Below are 27,587 nucleotides of genomic sequence, written 5' to 3'. Positions count from 1 at the left end.
ACATTGATATAATTAATCAAACAGAATGAAACACAAACACAGAAACAAGGATTTGGGCAATGCTTACTAAAATTGGCACTCGAGGAAATAAGAACATTAAGAAGAAGAATAAAGAGGAGGGGAAACTTGCCCACTTAAGAGAGGGGGAACACCATTTAGAAAGAAGAATGGCAGCCAAACAGAGAGAGCGAAAGCTGTGAGTGGCAATTTTTCTGGAAAAAAAAATTGCCATTTTTTAAAGCATGTGCTTGCACTGTTAACAACTTAGTTAACTTATAAGTCAACATAATCAATACAAAGAAACAAAGATCAAAATTCTTTGGAAAAATAAAGAAACAAATATTATCGAGGCAAAGGAATTAATGTATGAACACCTGAGCTTTAACTTTAAACTAGCCACAGCCACATTGAAGAAATGCAAGCGTATAGCACCAATCATAATGCACAACTGCCTAAATTGAATGAGAGAGGGCTTTTGGTCCCTCAAAAATAGAAATAATCTTTTCTCCATGTTGTCTTTAACCAGCCTACTGAAGAAGCTCGATGTAGCCTATCAAAGAGAGAAGACATTGAGCTGACTACTTTTTGCTTCCCATTTATGCTTGCATCTTATTACCATATTGAACTCAAAACTCAAGTTTCGACACCATTGAATCTCAATCTTTTAGTTTTTGCAGGAAACTTGATGAAGATTACGGCAGCCTGGTGCACAAAAAACATAGGATAAAGTAAATAAAGGAGCATATGTTCTCTTAGTAAGAAAATTAGCCCAATCATTTACGTCAAGATAATAAAGAACAGTATTAACTGAATAAAGCAGTTTTTCCTTGTATGCATCTGCCTAGAGAGGCTCAGATTGGATGTCCAATAATATCCCACAGAAACAATAGAAAGGGTGTCAGATTTCAATACAAACATTAAAAGACAAACAAATATGAAAAAGTCATGACTTCTTATTCCGCCAAGTTTCGTATGGTGCACAGTAAAATAGAAAGCATGTCGAATTATGAAAATACTGCAACTGACATGAAACAACGAATTACACAACCATCCTACCACTTAAAAAAGCCACCCTTCTCTTAAGTCTTATCATGCGGAATTAAAATTTCAAGAATTAAACTAATTTAAACATCAAGTCAAAATCCAACCCCTCCCCCCCTGCACGTCCTTTGAAACACGGATTTCAAGCACCCAGTTGTCATTAAGCAGCTTCAAATTATGTTAGCTGTATCAGAACCTTTTTCCTTTTCATTTTATTCAAAGGATGTTTTATGTCATCTACATGTGTTTTAATCTACCTTGGTAAAAATGATGGAATAGCTATTCACCATGGCATATTGCTCCAGGCCTTCCTAGAACATGGATTAGCAGAGATGGTTGCTGCACTGATGCAGAAGGCATGACACATCAGCAAAGTTGTTGGGTGGGGATAAATTTGTGTTATATGATATTTTACCCCATGGCTAAGATTCAGTTTGTTTATAGAATACAGCTAAGGACTCATCTATACACCCATTAATGTGTACATTTTCATGAAATTATTATTCCTCAGGCAACAACAAATGTGGGGGTCACTTCATATATGCAATAACTATTACCGGTTACTTTGGTCATTTTAGCATTATTACTATGTTATTGCTATGTTAGTAAGTGCGAATTTGTAAGGGTAGTATGGTCATTACCATGTATTTAGCGTATACTATAAATAGGAGGGACCTATCATTGTGATTAGGTCTTCCAATTTACCCATTCAAGATGGTATCATAGCAAGACCTGACTAAACCCGAAGTGCGTAGCTGCCATCAAACCAAACACCAAACCTCAAAATCCTATGAAAACCTGCCACTCTAGGTAGATCATCTACACCACCAGAGACCAGAAGTAATTCCAGGATTTGCCAGAAAACAAAGCAGTCGCCGGAAAAAATTCCAGGATGTCACTGCCATTTCAGAATCTAAAAAACTCCTCCAAATTTTACAAAACCCATCCCATATATAGCCACAGACACTGTCAATGTATAACCCTGTGAAATTTCATCACTGAAGGAGCCACCATCAGCTCTGACGCCACATGCCAACAGACGAGAGCTTGTCAACCACTGTTTTTGCTCACTTTTCTTCCTGAATGCCTAGAATACCTCCACACTCCATCATATCAAGTTGTGGGTCATGTCTTCTGTTCAAAGATCCAATCTTTTTTGGTTGTTCACACATGGTGCTTTGTTAATGGTCATTTGGTACCATTAGGTTTGTGTGTTAGTCTCTCGATGCTGTGGCAGTGTTATGCTAGTTTGTTTGTGACTCATTCATGGTTGTTTTAGTTGTTCACCTTGTTCGTGGTTGTTCTGGCTGTTGACCTGGGTCATTGTTCATCTTGTTTGTGTGTTAGGATGGAGCCCATGAATCCCAAAAGTACATTTCCATCATCATTGCTGCAGATAACAACCAAGAAATTGGATGGTAAAAATTGTGTAGTGGTCCAAGACTGTCAAGATCTATTTGAAAGGTGTAGACCTTAGGCAAATCTAAACAATTGTTTCAATCAAGGTCAGTGATGACAAAAGAAAAGCAGCATGGATTCAGGAAGATTAATGAATGTCTACCTATTGTGAAAAACTCAATGAACTCCGGATTGCACGAATGTGCATGCATCTGGATGGGATTATGTCAAGCTCTTATATTCCAATAACATTATGCGTATGTACGATCTATCCATGGAGTATTTTAAATTACATCAGGGAGACAAGAGTGTCACAGAATACTTTGCAGAGTACTTCCAAAAGGCCCCTTACCAAAATTTCATCTCCATTTGATGAGAAAGGTGGACCCAGACACCACCTGAAGATTTCCAACCGCCAACTCCTTTAGTGTCTCACTTTGCCAGAGTTGTTTTGACACACTGCCACCACTAATAAACTCATACCCTTAACCTTCTACAACTCAATGAGCCTCTCCTCACTGGCAGCTCATGCACCCCACACGCCAACAATGAGGAGACCCTGGCAATGGTATTCTGTATGGTGTTGTAGTGAAAATCTTTCAGAAAAGAAGTGCTTGAAAACTAGTGGCATGACCATAAGTTTGGAGAAGTTGCAAATGAAGAGTGCCTGTATGGTGATCATGGTTTGATTTTGTACCAAAATGATGCAGAATAGCAACAAAGAATTATGGCAATGACAAAATTAGGGAGACATAAAGGAAGGAGATAAAAGAGGAGGAAAACAACATGCAGGTTCTGTTAGATTACCACTTTACCTAAAAGCTTAAGCCATTAGGTTGTGGGTCAACAATATATGATAAGCTTTTAACACTCCCCCACACGTGCAGCCCAACAGCACTTGGAGAGATAAACACACGATAAATAACACCCATTATAGGGAACACAATAGTTTTTGTAAACACCATAGAATAAACGCGGGCAACAAGGCTAGAACCCAAGACCTCTTGGTAACTAGCTCTGATACCATGTTAGATTACCACTTTACCTAAAAGCTTAAGTTATTAGGTTGTGGGTCAACAATATATATCAAGCTTTTAACAGGTTCAGTTAAATTTCAATTTCACTAATAGCCAACTTTCACATGGCTTTCACACCTTAATTATACGAAAGCCTAAATTATTAGAATTACACTTAAACCCCTAAAGATACATAACATTACAAATAAACCCTAAAACACACGTATATTACAAACAAATCCCAAATACACATACGCCTACTACAACTTAAACTAAACATGCATAATAAAGTATATAACTACAAATTCAGTGATCACATTTGAGTTTAGGACCCAAATCCACTTTTTTTTTAATTAGTCTCTAACAAGGGTCTACCCAAGTATAGTTTCTTGTGCTGCATCAAATTATTCTTTGATGATGTTCTGCATTATGGTATTAGATTAAATATCAAACCACCTTTTCTTCTTCCACATGAATCCTCATCCAATACTTGGCCTCATTCAATATTTCTCCTCCTCCTCTATATTCCCCTTGCAGCCAGAATGCCTTTGATCCGACTCCATTTTCACCGTCACTCCTTGATAATTACTACTCTTCAGAGATCACAAGAATCCTACAAAGGCATACAAAGCACTCCACAAAGCAAGACACCTGCAGTCTGCACTGTTAATCATCTGGAATTCTCCTTTGAAAGTACAGCCACTGCTGCAGTCTTTCAAACCCCACTTTTCCAGAAACCTTCTTGTGATACCTCCACCACCATAAGAACAGAAACCCCCAAAAGGTACCCCCAAAATTTCATCACCATTGAACAAGCAGTGTGGCCCACATGCTTGAGAAATAGTTCCCAGTTCTAGTTGTCAACCCTTCAAAATGCCTAACTTCCCCAAGCTTTGGTACTACAGAAGGAACAAGGTTTCTTGCACTACTCAACCACTGGTTCTCGAAGAGTCCAATTTCATTACTTCTTATTTCTAATCCTCCAACATTACAAAATTTGAGGCTGAATTTTTTCCAGCAAGAGGGAGATTTGATGTAGGATAAGAAATCGCACCATGATTGGAGCCTTGTTGGACTAATTCAGAAAATTTGGATTAGGGTCCTAAACTCAAACATGTTCAGTTAAACAGTAGTTTATTATGTGTTTAGTTTAAGTTGTAGCACGCTTATGTGTAGTTGGGATTTTTTTTGTAATACGCGTGTATTTTAGAGGTTTAGTTGTAATTTTATGTATCTTTTTTTACGGGTTTATGTGTAATTCTTGTAATTTAGGCTTTCTTATAAATAGGGTGTAAAAGCCATGGTTGAATTATAAATTGAATTGAACATGTTTGTTGTTTCCCCTCTCTTGTATGTCCTTCCTTTCCCCTATTTCTCCCAAATTCTCCCCTTGCTGCAATTCTTTGGTGCTATTCTGCATCACCTTGTTTCCACTTCATTGTTGCTATATTATAAATCAGTTCAAGTACCTTCATTGTTCCTATATTATAAATCAGTTCAAGTACCAAAATATAATAGCTGAATACTTGGCATGCATGAACAAAATGATATAATTAATCAAACAGAATGAAACAGAGAAACAAAGAAACAAAGGTTCAGGCAATGCCCGCTAAAATTGGATTTGATATAGGAAATAAAACATAAAGAAGAAGATGCCAAAAAGGAGGAGGAGGAAGAGGAAGAGGAAACTTGCCTGCTTAAAGAGATGGGTAACACCAGCTATTTAGAGAGATTGAGGCATAGCAACCAAACTACGAGACAAAAAGTTGGGAATGGCAATCTTTTCTGGAAAATAAAAGAATTACTTTTTTCCCCCCTTTTTAAGCATGTGCTTGCATCATTAGCAACTCTTCTAACTTATATCTCAACATAATCAATACAAAATTGAAATTCAATTTTTTTGGAAAATAAAAGAAAAAAAGATTATCAAACTAAACAAATTAATGTATGAATGCCGTGCTTTATTGTTTTAACCAGCCCACATTAGAAGAAATGCAAAGCATATAACACCAACCATATGCACAATGGTCCAAATTGAAAGAGTGAAGAGAGAGAGCTTTCGGTCCTTTCTTGAGGCTATTTGTGAAAGTTCACAGAAGAGAGAGAGCTTTTTGGTCCTTCAAAAATAGATATAACCTTTTATCTATGTTTTATTTAACCAGCCTATTGAAGAAGCTCAATGTAGCCCTTTAACAGAAAATAACATATTGCATGGACTATTTTTTGCTTCCCTTAATGCTGCATCATCTCCTCATATTGAAAACAAAGATTGAAATTCAAGTTTTGACTAGGTTGAATCTCAATCTTTTAATTTTCATAGGAACTTGACATAGATGGAGATGTAAAAAAAAACATAGAATGAAGTAAAATAACACATTCAAGTATTTGACTAAATGGGGAAAAATTTATCTTAGCTATAATATTAGCCCAAGCATTTACATCAAGAAATACAAAACACATTCCACAGTTAGGATTTTCTCCCATGTAGCCTCCCACGTAAAAAAGCCACTTTAGCAGGGACTTCAGTTTTCCAAACTGCCCTCCATGGGAAATAAGCTGCTCCTAACCCCCCCCCCCCCTTCTTTCTTCCTTCTTTTTAAACAGGAGTAATTTCACTCCACCATCTTGCAGAATCTTCATCAGCTTCAAACAGTCCTCCCTCTCCCACTCTGAAATACCTTTTAAAGCTCAGATCACACCCTGTCCAATCAGCCTTCCTTACCAAACAGCCAATGACTGTCATGTTTTTCTTTTTTGCCAGCCCAGAAGTCCTGGAAAATGATTTTGAAAAGGCTGGTTCACTCCTAACATCCCACCAAATGAATACGAGAGTACCATCACCAACTGCAAAAGATACACTAATGCCTCCTCCCTACCCTTCATAATGAATTTCCAACACCCTACTCAATGCAGACGACTATTAGCTGCCACTAACCAACTACTGAGGCTCCCCAATACTTTGTCACAGTTACTGTCTTCCTCTAGCTAGGGCTTTCCCAAATATCCCTCCAAAGACAGTCCCAAACCAGTGCTTTGTTCATGACCTGCAAGTCCAAAACTGTCAAAACCTCCCTTTTTTGATATGGTAGGATCACTATTCCCCATTCTAACCCAATGGTCCTCGAAGACTTCCTTCCTCACCACTCCCACACAAAACAAGGGAAAAAAATCCATCCATGGGCGCACTTTCAAGCATTCTAGAAATAGAACTAGACATGGGAAATTTTGAAGTAGACTTGAAAATAGGAAAGAGTACTTTTAGTCAAACGGAATCTTCCCCTTTTGAGAGCATATGGCCTTTCCAATGCGCCAACCAATTAGCTTCTTGTCAAAATTTTCAATCACAGGCTCCCACATTCTTGTATCCTTAAATTTTGGCCCTGTAGTCCCCAATAAAACAAGGGGAAAGATCCTAATCCACATCCCAAACACAAAATTTTAACTGAAGTTTTCCCAAGTGTTCTACCAAGTTCAACTTCAGAGAAGCTTCAAATGCAAGTAGAATTCACCTGAGATTCTAATATTTCTCTTCCATAGAATCAAAAATGAGCGAGAGATCCTACATGTATTGCAAGTATTAAATCCCAATATGGAATATCGTTAACCTGAAATCATCCATTCTGCTTCACACAAGGGCTAAAGTTGTAAATTATAACTAGCCGTGGCATGTCCCCAAGTTCATATTTTTTAGGCAGTTATACAAATATGGATAGTATTATACAAGGCATACCAAGGATAGAGAAAATATTTATAGGAGGAGATCTGAATGGACATGTTGGAAGAGATCATAAAAATTATGAGAGGATACATAGAGGATATGAATATGGAGACAAAAATGAGCCTGGGGAGATGATCTTAGACTTCGTTATGTCATATGATTTTAGTATAATGAATTCTTGCTTTAAGAAGAGAGAAGAACACTTAATAACCTTTAAAAGTGGACAAAATATAAGTCTAATAGCTTCTTCTTTTTTTTAATTAAGAGGGTAGATCGTTTATCATGCAAGAATTGTAAAGTTATTCTAGGTGAGAGCCTAACCACACAACATAGTGTTAGTGTTAGGTATATGTATTAAAAAATGGAAGAAAAAGGATATAATAAACCAATGTAAGAGAACTAGGTGGTGGAACCTAAAAGGAGAAAATATAATAAAATTCAAAGATAAAATGATCAAAGATGGGGATTGGACTATAGAGGATGAGATAGATACAAACACTCTTTAGAGTAGATTAGCTAGCTCTATTAAAAAGATAGAAAAAGAGATTTTAGGTGAATTAAGGGGAAGATTCTCGAATAGCAAAGAAAGTTGGTGGTGGGATAAAGATGTACAAAAGGCCATAAAGACAAAAAAAAAATTTAGTATAAAACATGGCAAATATGTAGAAACATAGATAACTTTGAAAAGTATAAGGAGGCGAGAAAAGATGCAAAAAAGACCGTTAGTGAAGCTAAATACAGATCATTTAATAGTTTGTATGATAGATTAGATACAAAAGAGGGGGAAAGAGATATATTTAAACTTGCTAAAGCTAGAGAAAGGAAGAGTAAGGACTTAGGAAATGTAAAATGTATAAAAAGTGAGAATGATATTGTCTTGGTTAAGGACGAAGACATTAAAAAAAGATGGCGAAGTTACTTTAGTAAGTTGTTTAATGAAAACCAAATAGAAGGCTTAAACTTAGAATTATCAAATGAGGAAAAGACTAAAAATATGATATTCATTCGCAAAATTAAAGTTAACAAAGTTAAGTTTGCACTAAAATAGATGAAAAATGGGAAAGCTATAGGACCAAATAACATCCCAATTGGAGCTTGGAAATGCTTAGGTGATAACGAAATTATATGGTTAACTAATTTATTTAATGCAATTATAAAAACTAAGAAAATGTCAAATGAATAGAGGAAAAGCACTTTAATACCTATATACAAAAATAAAAGAGATATTCAAAATTGTAATAATTATCATGAAATTAAACTTATGAGTCATACGATGAAACTATGGGAAAAGGTAGTTGGACAAAGATTAAGGTTAGAAACGAAGGTCTCAGAAAATCAATTTGGTTTTATGCCTGGGAGATCTACCACAAAAGTTATATTTCTTTTAAGAAGATTAATGGAAAAGTTTAGGGAAAAGAAGAGGGACTTGCATATGATATCTATTAACCTAGAGAAAGCTTATGATAGGATACCTAGGGAAGTTCTATGGGGGATTTTAGGAAAAAATGGTGTACGTAGTAGGTATACTGATGTCATTAAGGATATATACGATGGAGTAATGACTAGTGTAAGGACTATAGATGAAGAAACTAGAGAATTTCCAATCACCATAGGTGTACATCAAGGATCTACTTTGAACCCTTATCTTTTTGCATTAGTGATGGACCAACTGACTAAGAGTATTCAAAAGGAGGTTCCATGGTGTATGTTTTCGGATGATATTTTATTAATTGATGAAACTAGGGATGGAATAGAAGCTGAGTTAGAATTATGGAGAGAAGCTTTGGAATCTAGAGGCTTTAGAATAAGTAGAAATAAGACAAAATATATGAAATGTAATTTTAGTAATAGTAGGGGGAATATTGGAGACAAAGTTAAACTTGATAATGAAGAAATAAATAACACTTGTAGATTTCGATACCTTGGATCTTTAATGTAGGCTGAAGGAGAAATTGAAGATGATGTCATGCATAGAGTTAAAGAAGGTTGGGTAAAATGGAGAAGTGTTTCAAGTGTGCTCTATGATCATAGAAAACCCTTAAAAATTAAAAGGGAAGTTTTATAGGATAGATATAAGACCAGCTATGCTATATGGATCAGAATGTTGGGCAACGAAAAAACAGAATATCCAAAAAGTAAAAGTTGTCAAGATGAGAATGCTTAGATGGATGAGTAGTATAAAATTGAAAGATAAATTAAGGAATGAACATATTCGCGGTAAGTTAGGTGTAGCTCCTATAGAAGATAAGATAAGGGAGGGACGACTCAGATGGTATGGACACTTGCAACGTAGGCCACATAGTGCGCCAGTGAGGAAGAGTGAGTTAGTTACTGTGAGAGGCAGTAGAAAGGGTGGGGGTAGACCTAAAATAACTTGGGAGGAGATAGTGAATAAGGATTTAATATCCCTGAATCTGTCAAAAGAAATGGTCCATAATTGCATAAATTGGCGAAAAAGAATTCATATAGCCAACCCCACTTAGTGGGACTTAAGGCTTGGTTTTGTTGTTGTTGTTATACAGATATATTAAGAGATAAAATCAAGCTACTGAAAAGGAAGAGTGAATATTGTGCGTCAATTTATTGTAGTATGTAAAAATACCTATTTATCCATCTTTGAACTTTTATAGGAAACAATCACCAGCATATTGAGGGGCTTTTTTGGAATATGTTGAAGGAAAAATGACGATCAGAAACCATTTCCTCTTCCTTTATAGTAAATATAAAATGGTGGCTATATATCTAAACTGTATGAACATCAAAGTTAAATAGTTAATCTTCCATTTATTGCATGTATTTATATCTCCAAAAAGCTAGTAGAACTAGGGATGGCGATGCTGCATCGCCAGTAATAACTTGTGCAAATAAAATGCGGAGGGCCTAGATCTTGTCATTAATGAGCTTCCCCTTTTAGTGTATGACATATATTCTACATCAAGCCCATACATGAGAGCTGTTATGTATGAGCTATTCTATAGCTGACTTGAACTGGATAGTCTGGATTTACACCAAATCAAATCCAAGTAACTACAATAACATGCAAGATTTATTATTTACTCAGAACTGTTATGCATAAATTGAAATGGAAAATTTGATAAATAAGTTTGCTGCTTTGAGCTTTATACAATATGGTGAAAGCATATATTTAATGTTAACAATTAATATAAGTAATGTTAATTCTTAATTTGTTGAACATGTATTGGCATCCTTAATCCTTGATCCTCCACATACATGGGCAGAGCGATTCACGTTCTTACCTGTGCAGACAGACAAGTGCAAAGAAACTTTGCAAAGAGAGATTCAGGTCCTCATTCATGCAGTTAATTCTTAGATCGTAACATCTTGCACAAGAACAAGACTTAATATAGATTTGCTACCGATTTGTCTTTCCTGGAGAATGCCCAAAATTAATATCTTTCATGCTTGGTAGGCTTCTTCAACACGCGTTTCAGCCTTTTCCTGAAAGAAAATGACACAGAAAGTAAGGAGAATTTAGCTTGAGAATGTAATGTGATAATTATTTAAATCAACTACACTACTTTTATCATCCATGAATGGTGCCCTACAATAAATTATCTCCCATTGCTGAATCTTTTGAAAGTTACTTTACCAATATGCAAAAATTACCTCCTAGTTGACTGGCCTGCACCAAATACACCTTTCATCAATGAGCTTATATCCACGGAGCGTTCACGCATGATCTTATCATGGTATATTTTGCTTCCAATCTCAGTGATTTGTTCCTCTACCTCTTCCAGAGTCTGGTCCACATTGAGCTGAAGCTCCCCTTTTCTAATGACAGTTACATTGAAACCATTTGCTTTGGCTTCCCGAAGAGCGTCCTGCAGAAGATTATCACCATTTAGCTGAGGAATAACAAAGTTTTTTCACACATGCATACACCTACCCCTCACACCCAGAGAAGCTGGTTCCCTATGATACCTAAACAGTGAAATGAAATTAAGGATACATGACACAGGACCAAAGTCCTCACACACAAAGGGACAAACCATAACAACTCAGATTCATTTCAAAATTCAAGTCTAAATAACAAGTCTTACAATCATATATTTATAGGTTTAGTATGTTTGAGAATCAGGAAACCTAAATACGATTAAAATATCACTTTCCCAATAATGAAACCCTAGTCTAGTCGATCATTACTTACTAAAATCTATTAGAAAATGCTGCAATAATAGGAAAGTTCTGAAAAAAGAAATGAAGTTCTGCCCAAAACTCTTAAAAATGCCAAACGTAATGAACTATAGTTACAGGCATTGAAGTTCACACAGCTTCATTCACCCCAAATTGATAACCATTTGACCTTAAACCCAAAACATTTGAAGGATGAAGACTTGAAAAACCCAAGCAAACTTGTTATTGAGCGATATATGTAGGCCTAAAAAATAAATATGAATGCGAAGGGCTAAGTCGTTTGAGATAAATTTAGCAAGAATGAGCAATCTCACTGACATCTTCAGCCTTGAATTCAGCAGATTTACCATCCGTGGAAGGCATAATCTTTGTAGTTTTCACCCTCTTAGTTCATTCATGGATTCTTCAGGCCTCTAAAGCACCAACACTTCAACAAGGGGGAAATGTCGGTGTCCAACACAAATTAAAAGCCTACAATTCTCCGATGGCCCCAACATGCGTCAGGCACTTCTCAAGCATGTCATGCTTATTTTTATTTCTAGATACATGTCGAACGCAGGAAATCTGAAGTGTCCGACACTTGCATGATACAATGGGTATTGTTTTAAGGAAAATAACAAAAATCTAAGGGGACATGCTGTAATATTATCAAATTTTAGAAATTTCGTATATTTTCAAAAAAGATATACTATCTAAATCAAGCAAACTTGTAACTTGCATCAATCATGTTACCCAAAAACAATTTGCAGTTATTAATGAAGAGTTCGAAAATCACACAGAACATATTTATCAACATCATAAACAAATAATGCAAATTCAATGATGTTTGACTACTATTTTTTAGAGGATCATACTTTTGGATTAAAAAACGTGCTATTAACACAACCATATGTGTGTGTGTGTGTGTGTAAATATATATATATATGCTTTTTTTAATCCCCGCACTCTTCCCATGTTGTGTCTTGAATTTTTAAGATTTGGCGTATCAACTTGTCTTAACATATGTGGACACCCATGTCCATGTCCAAGCTTCATAGGCTTGACCTCAAATATCAATTTTGGCACATCCCTTATGCCCTCTAATCATGTCGCAAATACAAATGGTAACAGCTCTAGCAATGATACTGGCCCACTAAACACGGGTCATACCTCTCCTTTTCTCAAACAAAGAAATCATTACAGTTAAACCTATTGTGAGCATTAAACATATTTATTGATTGCTTAGCTCAGTGGAGTAATTTGCTCAATACCATTGAGCCAATAACACCATGTGGATTCTCAAGTTTGTCCTCTTTCTTCAGCCCAAGAAGGCAGGCCAACACAACTAACAATTTGCTGATGTGGTTGCAACATTCTTGTCGGTAGCTGCCGCATGAGTCTGCATTAGGAAGCAAGTGTTTGGTCTCTCTAGTCCTTCAAAAAAAGAACAAAGTGTTGAGAACATGTGAATTGTTACTTGGTCATCACACCAACCTTTTTTTTATTTATTTTTTTACGGACCATTTTGGTTTAGATGTACCAATTCAGACCAATCAACTCAAGTATGGAGTAGAGCCGGTTCAAGGGTAGGACCCTTGTTAGCATAACTGAGATATGCTTCAAATAGTACAGCCTCTCATGAGAAACAAGAAGGGAAGGAGAGCATCATAGAGGTTGAGGTGGTTTGTGTGGGGGAGGGTAGGTGTCACAAGGTCTAAGTTCCTCACACCTCTCCTTGACACTGTATATATGGAACCAAGTCTCGCTAGGTTAAGAAAATGACACACAATCAAATTTGTTGGTTAATCCCGCAAGTGTGTAAAAAGAGTATGGCATACACCAGGCAAAGAAATTTACAGGAGCAACAACTCCCAACCTTTATTCTTATTCAAGACAAGGATTGCACAAAGACATATGTAGGAACACAATCCACAAATTCCCTCTAATGTCCCACACCACGCCGCATGTCATCATATGCAGTTGACCCCCACCCCCCCCAATTGTCTAGGGTTAGCAATTGAAAACCTTAACTGCATGGATTGTGCTAGATGCAACCCGCATTTGCCAACAAGGCATGACTAACTGAATCAACATATTTGTGGCTAGGAACGTTGCCATATGTCAAACCATGAGATATCCTTCAAACAAGCATGCATGTCAGCCCTAACAAGGAAAACTGTCAAGTAACCACCTTGTCAGGTCAACATGTCAACGACTCAACACAGCAGCCTTTTCATTGAGAAAGCACACAACCTGTGTGTCAATTCCTTGTGTTATCCACAATTTCCCTTTAACCATGACATAACCCACATATGCATGAGCACCATCTGACATTGAGGCATTTGACTTGTACGCGAGTATCCGACAACACCAACCAAAACCAACCACTATAACAGACTTGTCAAAGACCATGGCCTCAACCACGTCCATCTCTAACCATGTTGTATGTTCTCAAACATCTCTATTTCTATGTGCTCCCTCCTTAGCAAACATAGAACGTCAATCCACCAAATCCCACAAGATAACCCATGATAGACCATCTTCTGCTATTGCCTTGGCACATGAGTTGACAACACCACATGCCTTGGCATTTTCAAGGTAATCAAGGGTTTGACAGTAGGCCAATAGGGGCTTCCTTCAACAATGAGAATGGCGGTGATGGGCTACTGCAAAAAGATGATAAGGTAGGGACACCTAGCAGACACTTGGCGGAAAACAGAAGAGTTAGACAAGTTGAAGCCAGAACTGGACACATTGCAGTAGGGCTGTACCCAGTTCTAATCAGATCAGTTTTACCCAAAACCAATGACCAAACCAAAACATTCGGTTTTCAATACTGCAAACCAATCCCAAAGTTTATTGGTTAGGTTTGCAGTTCTTAACAGATTATAATAATATTTTTTAAAAATAAACCTCAAGCTCAGTTATTAATAACAAAACATAGGCATGGAGAGAAGAGGGCCACACAGCCAACCTTAGATTAGCTGCAGCCCATGAATGAGGGAATGCAATGCAAGGCCTGGGTTTTATAACAGGGACAAGGCTCCCCAAATTTGAGTGGAGCCTATGTGGGACAAAAACATGGGAGAGCTGTTCTCCTTCCTTTGTTCGTTGTCCTTGTCCCACATTAATAAAACATGACAGGGTTGCCCCTAATTGTATATAAAATGCCCCCATCACATAAGAGCTTTCAATAATCGTGGCATGTTAGTTAATTTGTGTTAAATTTCTTTAAAATTAATTAAATTAAATAAATAATTTTAAATTTTAAACTTCAAAAAAAGTAATATTAAGAATTTTGGTTCATTAACCGAGACCAGAACCAAAACTTAAAATCAGTTTTAAAAAAATAAAAAACTGAAACTAAAAATTTTAACTGGAAAACCAAACGAAAATGTGAAATGGTTCAGTCTCGCTCTAGTTTCGGTTTTTCAATAATTTTTTTACACTAGCTTGGCAGACTCTTAGCAGCATAATTAAGAGCCCACTTCTCTCAATTACTGCTTTTAGGAATAACCATACCAGAAACAACATGGCAATATCTTTTACCATGGCTGTAAACCCTTGTTCTAGAGAGATAGAGGAAGGGAGAGAATTTTTCAGAAAATCAAGTAAATTCATGAAAATTCTGGAAAAATACAACAAATTCATAGGAGCATCAAAACAAATTAGAAAATCTAATAATCAAGGTATGTCCTTAACTTCATTTATACATTTCATATTTTGGTAAAAATGGAATTCCTTGAGAAAAAAAGGTAGAAATTTGCATGTAATTGGATCCGAATAGGAAAGGATTTGTAAGTTTGTTTATTCGCCAATTAATGTGGGTATGCATATGGAAGCACATGTATTACCTTGGTTTTCATGACCTAACGTAAAACTCTGTCAGATCTTATTATCATGAATTCTTACCAAATTCACCTAGGTCGAGGGAATAGACCAGGTCAGTATAGAAGGGAGAGGGTTAATAAATTAGCACAAGAAACTAAGATTAGATTAGCAACTTGAAATAGAGGGACTCTTATGTGCAAAAGTATGGAAATGGTTGAAATAATGTCTACAAGGAAAATTAACTTAATATGCCTTCCATAAACAAAATGGGTAGGAGAGAAAGTTAGAGAAATTGAAAATCAGGATTTAAACTTTGGTACACTAATAAAGAGAAACATAAAAATGTGGTGGGAATTATTCTAGACAAAGACCTAAAAGAAAATGTAATAGATGTTAAAAGAATAGGGAATAGGACCATTAAAATCAGGCCAGCTTTAGGTCTGGAGATTGTGAACGTCATTAGTGTGTATGCTCCCTAAATAGGCTTAAGAGAAAATCTTAAAAGACAACTTTGGCAAGATAGGGATAGTATTTTACAAGGGATACCAACGTCTAAAAAGACATTCATAGGAGTTGATTTCAACGGTCACATTGGAAATCCAATGGATAATATAGGATATGAGACAATACATGGAGGCCATGGATATGGAGATAAAAATGAGGCTAGTGATACAATCTTAGATTTTGCCAAGTCTTACGATTTGGTTTTATAGAATAATTGTTTTATAAAAAGAGAAGAACACTTAATAACTTTCAAGGGAGGGTATCACAGAAGTCAAATAGATTTCTTCTTAACTAGGAATAGGAATTGTCTATCTCGTAAGGATTGTAAAGTTATCCAGGTGAAAATTTGGCTACACAACATAGTCTTCGTATTAGATATACATATTAAAAAATGGAAGAGAAGGAGCAACATAAATCAACACAAGAGAACTAGATGGTGGAACTTGAAGGGAGATAAAATATAGTAAATTTCAAAGATAAAATGATTAAAGAATGTGATTAGATGGTACGAGTTAGGTAAATGCAAATAATGTTTGAAATAAAATGGTTAATTCTATCGTAAGGATAGCAAAAGAGGTTTTAGGTGCGTCCAAAAGAAGATGCTCGGATAGTAAAGAAAGTTGGTGGTGGGATCAAGAAGTACAAAAAGTCGTTAAGACAATTAAATTGATATAAATATAGCAAAGTTGTAGAAATATAGAAAATCTTGAAAGATATAAAGAAACGATAAAAAATGAAAAACAAGACTTAAAGACTATTAGTGAAGCTGAATATAGGGCTTATTATACTTTATATACTAAACTAGATACAAAGGAAGAACAAAAGACATTTATAAACTTGTTAAAGCTAGAGAAAGAAAATGCAAAGGTTTAGGTGATGTAAAATGTATAAAAGACAAGAATGATAATGTCTTAATTAGAGACGAAGACATAAAAGAGAGGTGACAAAGATACGTTGATAAGTCGTTTAATGAAAACCAAAATGAAATATTGAACTTGGTGACAAATGAGGGAAGACTAAAATTAGGAGATTTATTTGAAAAAATTAAAGTCCTTAAAGTTAAGACGGCAATAAAAAAAATGAAAAGTGGGAAATCTATAGGACCAAATAAAATAACAATTGAAGTTTGGAAATGTTTAGAGGATAAAGGAATAATTTGGTTAACTAATATATTCAACACTACTATAAAAACAATAAAATGCCAAAAGAATTGAGGAAAAGTACGTTAGTACCTTTGTACAAAACAAAGCAATTTTCATAACTGTAATAACTATCATAAAATTAAGATTATGAGTCATACGATGAAATTATGGGAAAGGGTAATTGAACATTAAATAAGACTAGAAATGAAGATTTCATAAAATCAATTTAATTTTATGCCTGTGAGATCAACAACAAAAGCTATTTATCTTTTAAGAATTTTAATGGAAAAGTTTAGAAAAAAGAAGAGGTACTTACATATTATTTTTATTGACCTAGAGAAACCATATGATAGAGTACCCTAAGGAAGTTCTTTGGTGGGTCTTAGAAAAGAAGGATGCTTGCAGTAGATATACTTAGGTCATTAAGGATATGTATGATAGAGTAGTAACTAGCGTTAGAACTGTAGGAGGGGAACCTAGAGATTTTCCAATCACAATTGGTGTACATCAAGGTTCTATTTTGAGTCCTTATTTTTTCCTTTAAAAATTGTTGAACTTACTAGGAATATCCAAAATGAGATCCCTCAGTGTATTTTGTTTGCAAATGATATCGAGTTGATTGATGACAATAGGAGCAGAGTAGAACCTAAGCTAGAACTTTGGAGAGCCACACTAGAGTCTAATAAGTTTAGGATAAATAGAAATAAGACAAAATATATGAAATGTAATTTCAAAATGTAAGGAGTAGTAACGGAGAGAAGATTAAACTTGATTATCAAGAGACTATTGGTTTAGATAGCTTGGATCTATTATGTAAACTAAAGGGGAAATTGAAGAAGATGTAGTACATAGAGTTAACAGGTTGGGTAAAATGAAGTGCACCAAGTGTGTTGTGTGATCGTAGAATACCCTTAAAATTAAAAGGAAAGTTTTATAAGACGGCTATAAGTTCAACTATGCTTTATGGTTCGGAATTTCAGGCAACTAAGAAACATGTAAAAAAAGATAAAAGTCATTGAAATGCAATTGTTAAGGTGGATGAATGGTTTAACATTAAAAGATAAAGTAAGAAATGAGCATATACACAATAATTTAGGTATAGCACTGGTTAAAAACAAGATGAGGGGTGGCTTAGATGGTTTAGGCATTTAAAACGCAGACCTAGTAGAGCACCTCCGAGGAGAAGTGAGTTAGTTATTATTTCTGGCATGAAAAGGGAAAGGCATAGGCCTAAAATAACTTGGAATGAGGTAGTGAGAAAGGATTTAATAGCCCTTAATCTAGTAGGGGAAAAAACTCTTGATCGGGTAAATTGGCAAAAAAGGATTCATATAGCCGACCCCACCTAGTGGGACTTAAGGCTTGTTGTTGTTGTTGTATGTTTTCTTAAGTAGTTAGGAAATTTATATGTATAGCTTTTGACCTGTGAGGAAGATGGTTGTTTGGTTGCTATGACACAACCTACTTGTGTACCAATTCCTATTAAGTGAAATGGTTAGATATGTTGTAGCATTGTGTTTTGTTTATGCTTGTGAGATTATGAAATTTGAGTAAGTAGGGGTTGTGACTCCCTTGGGTGAGCCCTAAACCTCCAAAAGGTATTTTTGCTTTATTCTGTGGCCAGCCAAGCTAGAAATTCACATTTGTTTGAGATGGTACTGCATGGTACTGTCACAAGCCTAGCTTGTTCAGGGCATTATGCTTGCCTGTGACCACTCGTCTCGTGCGTTGGGGATGGGTTTCCATCATGTAAATACTAGTGTAGGGTTATTTTCTACTAGAAGTTTCTCTGTATGCCAAATAAGGCAGTAGGACTCCTCGGTCACTTTGATGTTTCCTAGTGCCAGGATGATATTTGCATATAAAGCTCTTTAGGGGAGAGTGAGTGTTCATCAGTCTTGTAAAACTCACTCATCAGTCTTGTAAAACTCACTAGCTATTGTCAACGTGTTGAGCCTGCTTGCATCCCTCGCTAAACACACAATGTCAATGGAGGTGTTGTTAATGAATTGCGTTGCTTCAATGTTTACAGCTTGCTTGCCACTGCTTTCATAATTGTTTACTGCTTCCGCTGCTATTTAATTGAATGCTAATGAAAGTGTTTCGTGGATGAATTGTGGTAAACGATAGGCTGGCTAGTTAAGCAAGAAAGCTTTAGCTAGCGACGCACGGCCCTTTCACAAAGGTGTGAAAATAGTCGGCCCGTGACACCTAGTATCAGAGCAAAGGTTATTTGCTACGTGAATTCAATTACCTTCATTGTGGGATTTGGAAAGCTTTGGTAAGTGACCATGACACCAAACAATGTTGAAAGAATCAGCATGTTGGAAGCACAGGCTGAGAGAACAGCCAACAAGAGGGCCCAACTGAGGGGACTTGTTGATGAAGTGATGGAATCACAAAAACATCAAGCAAGTCGGATAGGTGAGATGTCAGAAGACTTTCACCACACCATGGAAACTTTGCAGTCTTAGATAGCTGACTAGGATGCAAGGATGAATCTGATGGTTCTTGCTATGGGAAACTCCAACACTCCAGGAGTTAGCAAGACCAAGGTACCAGAACCCAGGACATATGGGGGTGCCCGTGATGCCAAGGAGTTAGAAAACTTCTTGTTTGATATGGAGCAGTACTTTCGCGTTGTGAGGACGACCTCAGAACAAGTGAAAGTGGATACTGCAACCATGTACTTGGTTGGTGATGCCAAACTGTGGTGGCGTACCAAGTACAATGAAATTGAAACTAGATGCTGTGTAGTGGATAGTTGGGTAGACTTGAAGAGAGAACTCAAGGCCCAATTCTTTCCTGAGAACGTCGAGTATAATGCTAGGAAAAAGCTAAGAGACATCAAGCATAGTGGGTCAATCAGGGAATACATGAAACAATTTTCTGCTTTGATGTTGGATATTTGGGACATGTCAGAAAAGGATATCTATTTTCTTGAAGGATTGAAACTGTGGGCAAGAACTGAACTTCATAGACAAAGAGTTCAAGACCTGTCTACCGCGCAAGCTGCCGTAGAATGCTTGACTAACCACGCAAGTGATAATACCGTGAAAAGTCTTTCAAAAAAAGCAAACCCAAGGGTGGGGGAGCTGACTGTAAGGCCTCAACTTCAAAGGAAGCTTCATCGTCTCGAGGGTTCAACAAACCAAATGGAAAGGGAAAATTTTCATATTTCTTGTGTCGAAGCCCTCATAGAGTTAGTGAGTGCCCACACAAAGGATTACTCAATGCCTTGCAAGCTTCCACTTCGGGACAAGTGGTGGAAAGCGATGGGGAAGAGGAGGAAACCCCGAGGGTGGGTGCAATGCGTCAGGTGAGCGCATTGGAAAAGCAGGCGAAAGCACCGAAAGTTACACAAGCCAAGGGACTGATGTTTGTGGACTTGAGGATCAATGGGAAGAGTACCCACGCTATGGTGGATACCAGGGCTACTAATAATTTTGTTTTGCAGTTGAAAGCATGGAGACTCAACTTATCCTTGGAGAAGGATACAGGATACATGAAAGCAGTTAATTATGTAGCCCAACCTACTCTAGGAGTAGCCAAGCAAGTAAATGTGAAGCTTGGACAGTGGGAAGGTCATGCAAATTTCATAGCGGTGCCATTGGATGACTTTACAGTCATTTTGGGAATGGAATTCCTAAAGGGGACAAAGGCAGTGCTGATGCCTTCTACTAGTTCCCTATGCCTGATGGGAGATCACCCATGCATGGTGCAAGTCGTTGCAACGAAAGGAGACGACGGGAAGTCCCTTTTAGCCATGCAACTCAAGAGGGGATTGAGAAAGGGTGAGCAGACATATCTAGCCACAGTGGTGGTAGATGAAGAAGTAGGCCAAGAGCGAGTGTCTACGACCATCCAAATGGAGTTAGATGAGTACAAGGAGATGATGCTGGATAAGATGCCTCATAACTTACCTTCACGACGGACTATGGAGCATAGGATCGAGTTGTTGCCAAGAGTAAAACCACCTGCAACAAGGCCATATCAGATGGCGCCTCCAGAGCTAGCATAGCGGAGGAAACAACTTGATGAGTTGGAAGCGGGATATGTTCGCCCTTCCAAAGCACCATTGGGAGCATCGATGCTGTTTCAGAGGAAACATGAAGAGCATCTACGGAAGGTGTTTGACGAGCTAAGGGGAAACAGTCTGTATGTGAAGAAAGAGAAGTGATATTTCGCTCAACGAAGCAACAAATTCCTTAGTCATGTGATGGAGCAAGGTCGTATCCGGAGGGATATGGAGAAGGTAAGGGCAATTCAAGAATGGAAGATCCCCAAGACAGTGAAGGAGTTGCATTCCTATCTTGACCTCACCAACTATTACAGGAAGTTGGCAGAGGGGTACTCGCGGAGAATGACTCCAATGACAGAACTACTGAAGCATAGGTATTATTGGCCGCACATGCGTGATGATGTGGTTGATTGTACACAGACTTGTCTCACTGGCCAACAAGACAAAGTGGAGCAGAAAAAGAGTGCAAGGCTACTGGAGCCCCTACCAGTACCATCCAAATCGTGGGAAAGTGTCTCACTGGACTTCATCACCAACCTGCCAAGAGTGGGAGATGCAAGGTTTATACTTGTGGTTATAGACAGGTTTTCGAAGTATGGTACGTTCATAGCCGCACCAAAGTACTGTTCGGCAGAGGAGACGGCAGAATGACTCCTCGGTCACTTGGATGTTTCCTAGTGCCAGGATGATATTTGCATATAAAGCTCTTTAGGGGAGGGTGAGTGTTCATCAGTCTTGTAAAACTCACTAGCCATTGTCAACGTATTCAGCCTACTTGCCTCCCTCGCTAAACACACAATGTCAACGGAAGTGTTGTTAATGAATTGTGTTACTTCAATGTTTACTGCTTGCTTGCCACTGCTTTCATAATTGCTTACTACTCCCGCTACTATTTGGTTGAATGCTAATGAAAGTATTTTGTGGATGAATTGTGGTAAACGATAGACTGGTTAGTTAAGCAAGAGTGTTTTAGCTAGTGCCTTTCACGAAGGGATGAAAATAGTCGGCCCATGACATACTACTATGTTGAAATGACAGGGAAATGATGTGCTACTGCATTGTTTGAAATGGTAACTCTAGATAAACAAATTACCTAAAATAGGGAATACGTTCATGACAATAGTGTAGACGCATGTACATAAAAATCACATCTTAAAGTTATGAAGTTCTTATATGAATGAGGGTAGATTAAGGATGTCTAATGAACTTGTGGTTGCTCAACCTATTTCCTTAATGATTTCAGCATTGAAGGAAAGCTGCCTTGCTGAATTTTCCAAAAGATTTCCCACCTTTATAGGCATGTACTATAAGTTAGCATGAAAACACAAAGCATGTGTTTTGTTTGGTAAACATATTTGGTCCAAGAAGCATGGAATACGACTGGTTTGACATCTAGCATAATGTTGTATATAAAGCATGTAAAACCTAACATGAAGAGCCTGGTGAATGTAAATCTTCTTTCCGTCGCATTATGGAACATGTAGCAATACATACATACACAGACACAGACACACACACATATATATATATATTTGTCTTTGACCAATCTTTTTTCTCTTTTGGCTTATGACTTGTACTTTAAAAGGATGATTTTTGCAAAACTATTTCTTTCCTAGGCCTAGTGCCTCCATTGGATTTTGGATGGAGTCACAACTGCTCACATACAATAAACAGGGATGTGACTGGCTAGGGAGTGTGGCTGGTCAACAAACGCGAGTGCAGGTGAACTCGGTAGGCGATTCAGGAATCAGTGGCAAACCAAGAGATCTCAATTGTTTAATGAAGCTCTGCTCGTTATGAGGGTGTGGGGTCAAGATGGACGACCAAGCACTCATACAGTTCCTGCAGTGAGCAGCTCTAATATCTGCTACCTGAGGATGAATAATTGGAGATTGCACATGCTGAGGAAAGGGTAAGGATGCCTCAACAGCAACTAGGGTGATTAAGTTGTATTGATGGAACAATGCTCATTAGGAGGGCAGCAATAACAGCTGTTCGGCACTCCAATACCAATTGATGGGGGACCAAAATTCTCTCACACAAAGGGATAAATTCTAACAACTCAAATTCATTTTAATATTCAACTATTACAAATTTACAATAATATATTCACAGGCATTATCATGCAAATAAAATTAGGAAACCTAAATACTAATAGGATGCCCCTTTCCTAATAAACAAAACCCTCGAATCTGCTAGTGTATAATAAAATACTATTACAAAATTATGTGAAAATAGGAAAATAATGGAAAATAATAAAATTACAAGGTTGCTGAAACAGGTCATCGAAAAGGTATCATTTGCATATTTTCAGCACACAAGGTAACATGACAGACTCTATAATGGCACCGTGGCCCAGTGGGGCTCTACAGATTGTATTATTTTCAACTGCTAAAGCAAAGCAAGAAAATAAATTCAGAAATATACATCTTTTTTCTCCTTGATAATCCTTCAACTAGAACTCATCGTAGATTGCCTATGAGCTCCACAAGTTAAGTGATGCATGCTTGAAAAATGAAATCAGACAATTATATTTTCTGCCTATCGCATGAAATTTACTCTTTACTTATAATGGAAAAAATAATTACAATTTTGTTGCAGAAAAAGAGGATTAGTTACCTTGGGTGGTCGCGCAATAACAAAAGCAAGGCCATTTCCAAGCATCTCCAAATGAGCCTGTATGATATAACTAAAATTCTTGCAATCACCAGGATCCTCAAAAGCAATCACATGATACTGTTTTGGGTTCAATTCCAGATCTGCAGCCATTTCCAACGAATAAAATCCTATTTTCTGCTCCCCATTTTCAATTCTGTATAGTTCAATACACTGGAAAACAGAAAGAAGAAGAACAATTCATTATTCATCTTTAAAATTGCAGGGGTGATGCATGTTTAAATTGCTATCTTGAACAAAATAGGATACATGCAAATCTTCTTATAGTGTTATACCAGGATTTTCAGTGGACAATACTAGTAATATATATTCTAGAAATTAACTTTCTTTCTTGCACTATGTGTCTGTATGCATGTGCAAAAGTGAGTGTGTGAATAAAAACATTAAGAAAGCTCACAATCAAATCAATATCATTTATAAGAAATATGAAAGGATTCCTTTTTAGTCAGTAATTCTATGAGTCTGGTAGAGATAAAAGATGAGACAAAAAGAATATTCACACGTCTACCAGTATGTGGGGAAGATCTAACCACCACAGGTAGTCTTCTTCCTTCTCTTCAGCATATTCACGGTACTTGCTCACCACAGCTTGTGGTCCAAACAGTTCCATTTCTCTCTTGAGCTTGTTGATTCTTTTTTCTATGAATTCTTTATTTCGCTTGGGTAATTTGGTCATCAGATCAGCGGCTTCCTCTATTTCTTTTTCAGTGATCCATCGATCTAAATCCTTTCCCATATCCTTCATGATGGATTTAACTTCTGGGTCTGACTCTGCATTATAAACTTCCAAAAATCCACGGGACCATTTCTTTGTGTGTTGCCAATACTCCTTTCCTGATTTTTTGCCAGCTTTAACAGAACCGTCGCTGCTTTCTATAATTGTCTTTGAATTTTTTGAAATCCCACCATGAAAATTCAGCTCTGGATTATAGGCAACTGGGGAAGTAGCAACATTTTCATTGGATGGAGATTCTTCTGATTTTTGGAAGGAATTTTGCTCATCCTTCTTCATAGGGTATGATATTCGGGCAAGATGACCAGCAAATGCCTTTCTCTGTTCCATAAAGTCATTGAGGAACTGAGGATCTTTGTCAATAGGAGGACCTTTCCAGCGAGGTATGATTTTTTCCAGTGGATCATACAAGCTGATACCATCTGCAGAGAAAAGAAAGGACAATGAACATCACTGCTTAGATTATTCATATACATGTTACTTTGGTAGAATTGTAGCCTTTGCAGCATTCTGAGACAGATGTCTGCGACTATTTTAAACCCAGGGAACAGAATTAAATAGAACTGTCATAAATAAAGGTGCATAAAGGGTATTGAGTGTGCATCAACTAAGAAATGTTACTTGTACTCAATTGAAAACATTTCCACTTCCAGAAGATAAGAAAACAAACAAAAAACTATCTCCAATGCCAATTAAATACCTGCACCATAATCTACATTTTCAATGTTTGAATGGATCCATTCATGCACTTTCATCAGTTTTTCATTCTCTTTCTCAACCTTCTTCTCAAGGCCTTTGAAAAAGGCAAGCTTGTCTTGAGCATCCATAGAATAAAAGGGATCTCTTCCCGCCAACTCATTTTCTCTGACTTGAAAAACAATCTTTCTAAGATCATCATCCTCCATCCACTTGAGTTCGCCATCATCTTCATCAGAGCCAAGTTGTGTTAGATCAGAACTTCCATTTAACTCTTCGTTCACTCTCCCTTTTGCAGCCATGTAATTATCTCTAAAGCCAGTTCCTATCTTCTGCACCATGGGCTCAAATTCTTGAAAATTTTTCTCCATCCAGTTCTCCTTATTTACAGACAGTCCTACTTTTGTATCACTGTCATTAACTTCACAAGTGGAAGTTTTAACTGCACCTACATGATATCCTTCCTCTGCGTCTTCCAAATTATTCATCTGGGTTGAAACAGATCCGCTTTTATCCAGATTGGAATGTTCATAAGCATTTGCAGCAGTGGTGCTGCTACTCAATTCTCCATGGCTAGGGAGTCTTAAATCAGCACCACCTTCATGCAGATTTGTACCTCGGAGTTCTTGGTTATGCTCTCCTTTGTCCTGTTTTTCAGATAAGTACTCCCTAGCTTCCTTAACTGTCCGTATGATCCTTGGTTTTGTTCTGACATAACTTTTCTCTGACAGACACAATTGACCATTCTTAGTATTAGAGGGCTGATTAGCTTTTTTCATTGAATCCAACGTGCATAAAGAAGTCTTGCCATCTTTTAGATCATGGGAAGTGGTTTTCATCACATGCAGAATTTCTAGGCTAGGCATTCGCACATCTACATTGTCAACTGATTCAATGAACAATCCAATAACATCAGATTTTGGATCTTCTGAAAGTTTAGGCTTCATAATTCCATTAGAACCCCCTGTTTCCTTTGAATCTCTAATTGAAATATTAATTGGAATTTCGATACCCTTTTCTCCAGTCTGCTTGATGCCTTCAATTTCAATGGGAATTACATCATTTGCAGTGTGATTTTCTTTCTCATTTGCATCAACTATGGAAGGATTTACAGCCTGAATTTCCCGAGCACACCTGGCCATTTCTCGAATTTCCTGAATTTTACTCTGTAACTCTACAGATTTTATAGTCTCATAAATAAAAGAATCTTTTAATGCCAATTTATCTTCTGATATCTTGGTTTTTGAAATGCTATTCATAAGTTCTGCCTTATCAAGCTGAGGCCTCCTGGTTGACGATGCCAGCTCCATAGATTCTTGGACAACTTCCACACTACCCTTCTCCAACATTTCCCTCTCCTTTCTTGCCTTTATCTTTCTCCTCAACATTTCTTTCTCCAACCCGGTCACCTCTACCCCATCTTCCTCAACCGACAATACTCTTTTTGCAGCCCAAAATAGGAGAGAGCCACACAACAACAGAACCCCAATGCGCGAGAGCTTTGGAAACAAATTAGGTCGAAAAGCAACACTCCTAATTCCATTGAGAAACGCTGGTTTCTCACCAGAAACTATGAACTTAACTATAGAACTATTCTTTGGAAACGCATAGTTCCCAATCAGTGTCTCCTTAGCTAGAGATTTTGCCTGTGAAATTTTGAAATTCAAATCTGCCAAGTCCGCAGAAGCCCCACTCCTTCTCGAGATTTCATCCTCATTAATGGAAACCCTTTCATTGTTACCCTCCGAATCTTGAAAAACCGTAAAAATAGGGCCAGTCCCTACACCCCATAACTCGACATCTTTCTTATACTGGTTAACCCAATTATCCAATTTATCAAACCAAGCATTAACACTCGAAAGTTTTGATTTTGATTCTTGTACGGTACTGGGATCACCTGCACTATCATCAACCCCAGAATTAACAAGACTGTCTTTCACGCTATCATCATACGAATTGGATTGGAAATCTTCAATGCCATCAAAACTACGACTGGGTGTTTGTGCATCGATAGGAACAGGACTCTCACGCAACTGAACATTTTCAGCCAGTTTTTTGCTCAGCGAGTTTCGGCGAGTCGAGGGTCGGCCGAACAGGGCCGAGACGCGGAAACACCGGCGTCTAGAGAGCGGTAAAAAGGTGCAAAATGAGCGTTTGAGAGCGAATTGGGAGGTGTGTACGCTAAACGAGACCGGGTTTTCTTTGTTCGAAGCTGCTATGGAAAATCTGGGAGCGGGAAGAGAAACATTCGAGAAAATTTGAGGGCTAGAGGGGATTCGGACATTAAGAAGCTCCATGAATAGAGAAACTGGCCCCAAAAACAGATTAGAACAAAAAAGGCAAAAAACTGCGACGCATAGTATAGAACTCTGCGGAAATTGACCGAAGAGCTTCAGAGATTGGACTAGCTGCTTGTTCCGTTTAAAGGATTTGTTAAACCCTCGCTTCCCCGTTGCAGTTCTCACATTTTCTCGGCATTAAAACAAATTGTAACTCCGAAAACACAGAAAGAAAACCAGTCACCAAATTTTATTCCTCTTCGGACAACATTCAGGCTTATCTATGCTCGCACCATCCCGCCGGAAGCAACCATTGTCATGCCCGGAACACAAAAATGGGATCAGGTGTGGTTTAGTAACCTAACATTGGGACGCCACCTAACATGTAACTATATTAT

General features: G+C 37.4%; 1 protein-coding gene across 4 annotated transcripts; it reads right to left on the bottom strand.

The window, feature by feature from the left end:
* Window positions 1-183: 183 nt before the first annotated feature.
* On the bottom strand, window positions 184-27,587 carry LOC131165362 (uncharacterized). Of its 4 annotated transcripts, XR_009139553.1 has the most exons (7): window positions 24,915-27,581; window positions 23,990-24,636; window positions 23,425-23,634; window positions 10,801-11,015; window positions 10,431-10,632; window positions 5,149-5,240; window positions 184-702 (listed from the first exon to the last, which is right to left on the bottom strand). XR_009139553.1 is itself a non-coding variant. In XM_058123084.1 (6 exons), the coding sequence occupies exons 1-5, from the start codon at window positions 27,205-27,207 to the stop codon at window positions 10,581-10,583; spliced, it is 3,417 nt and encodes a 1,138-aa protein (XP_057979067.1). In that variant the 5' UTR covers window positions 27,208-27,587; the 3' UTR covers window positions 184-702; window positions 10,551-10,580. The 4 variants fall into 4 exon arrangements, 1 of the variants encoding a protein (XP_057979067.1); XR_009139552.1 differs by lacking the exon at window positions 5,149-5,240; XM_058123084.1 differs by lacking the exon at window positions 5,149-5,240 and having other exon boundaries at window positions 10,551-10,632; window positions 24,915-27,587.

The sequence above is a fragment of the Malania oleifera genome, chromosome 10 (genome assembly GCF_029873635.1).
Source record: "Malania oleifera isolate guangnan ecotype guangnan chromosome 10, ASM2987363v1, whole genome shotgun sequence".
NCBI lineage: Eukaryota > Viridiplantae > Streptophyta > Magnoliopsida > Santalales > Ximeniaceae > Malania > Malania oleifera.
The sequence above is the reverse complement of the archived record's forward strand: the minus strand, read 5'-3'. Positions and strand labels throughout refer to the sequence as shown.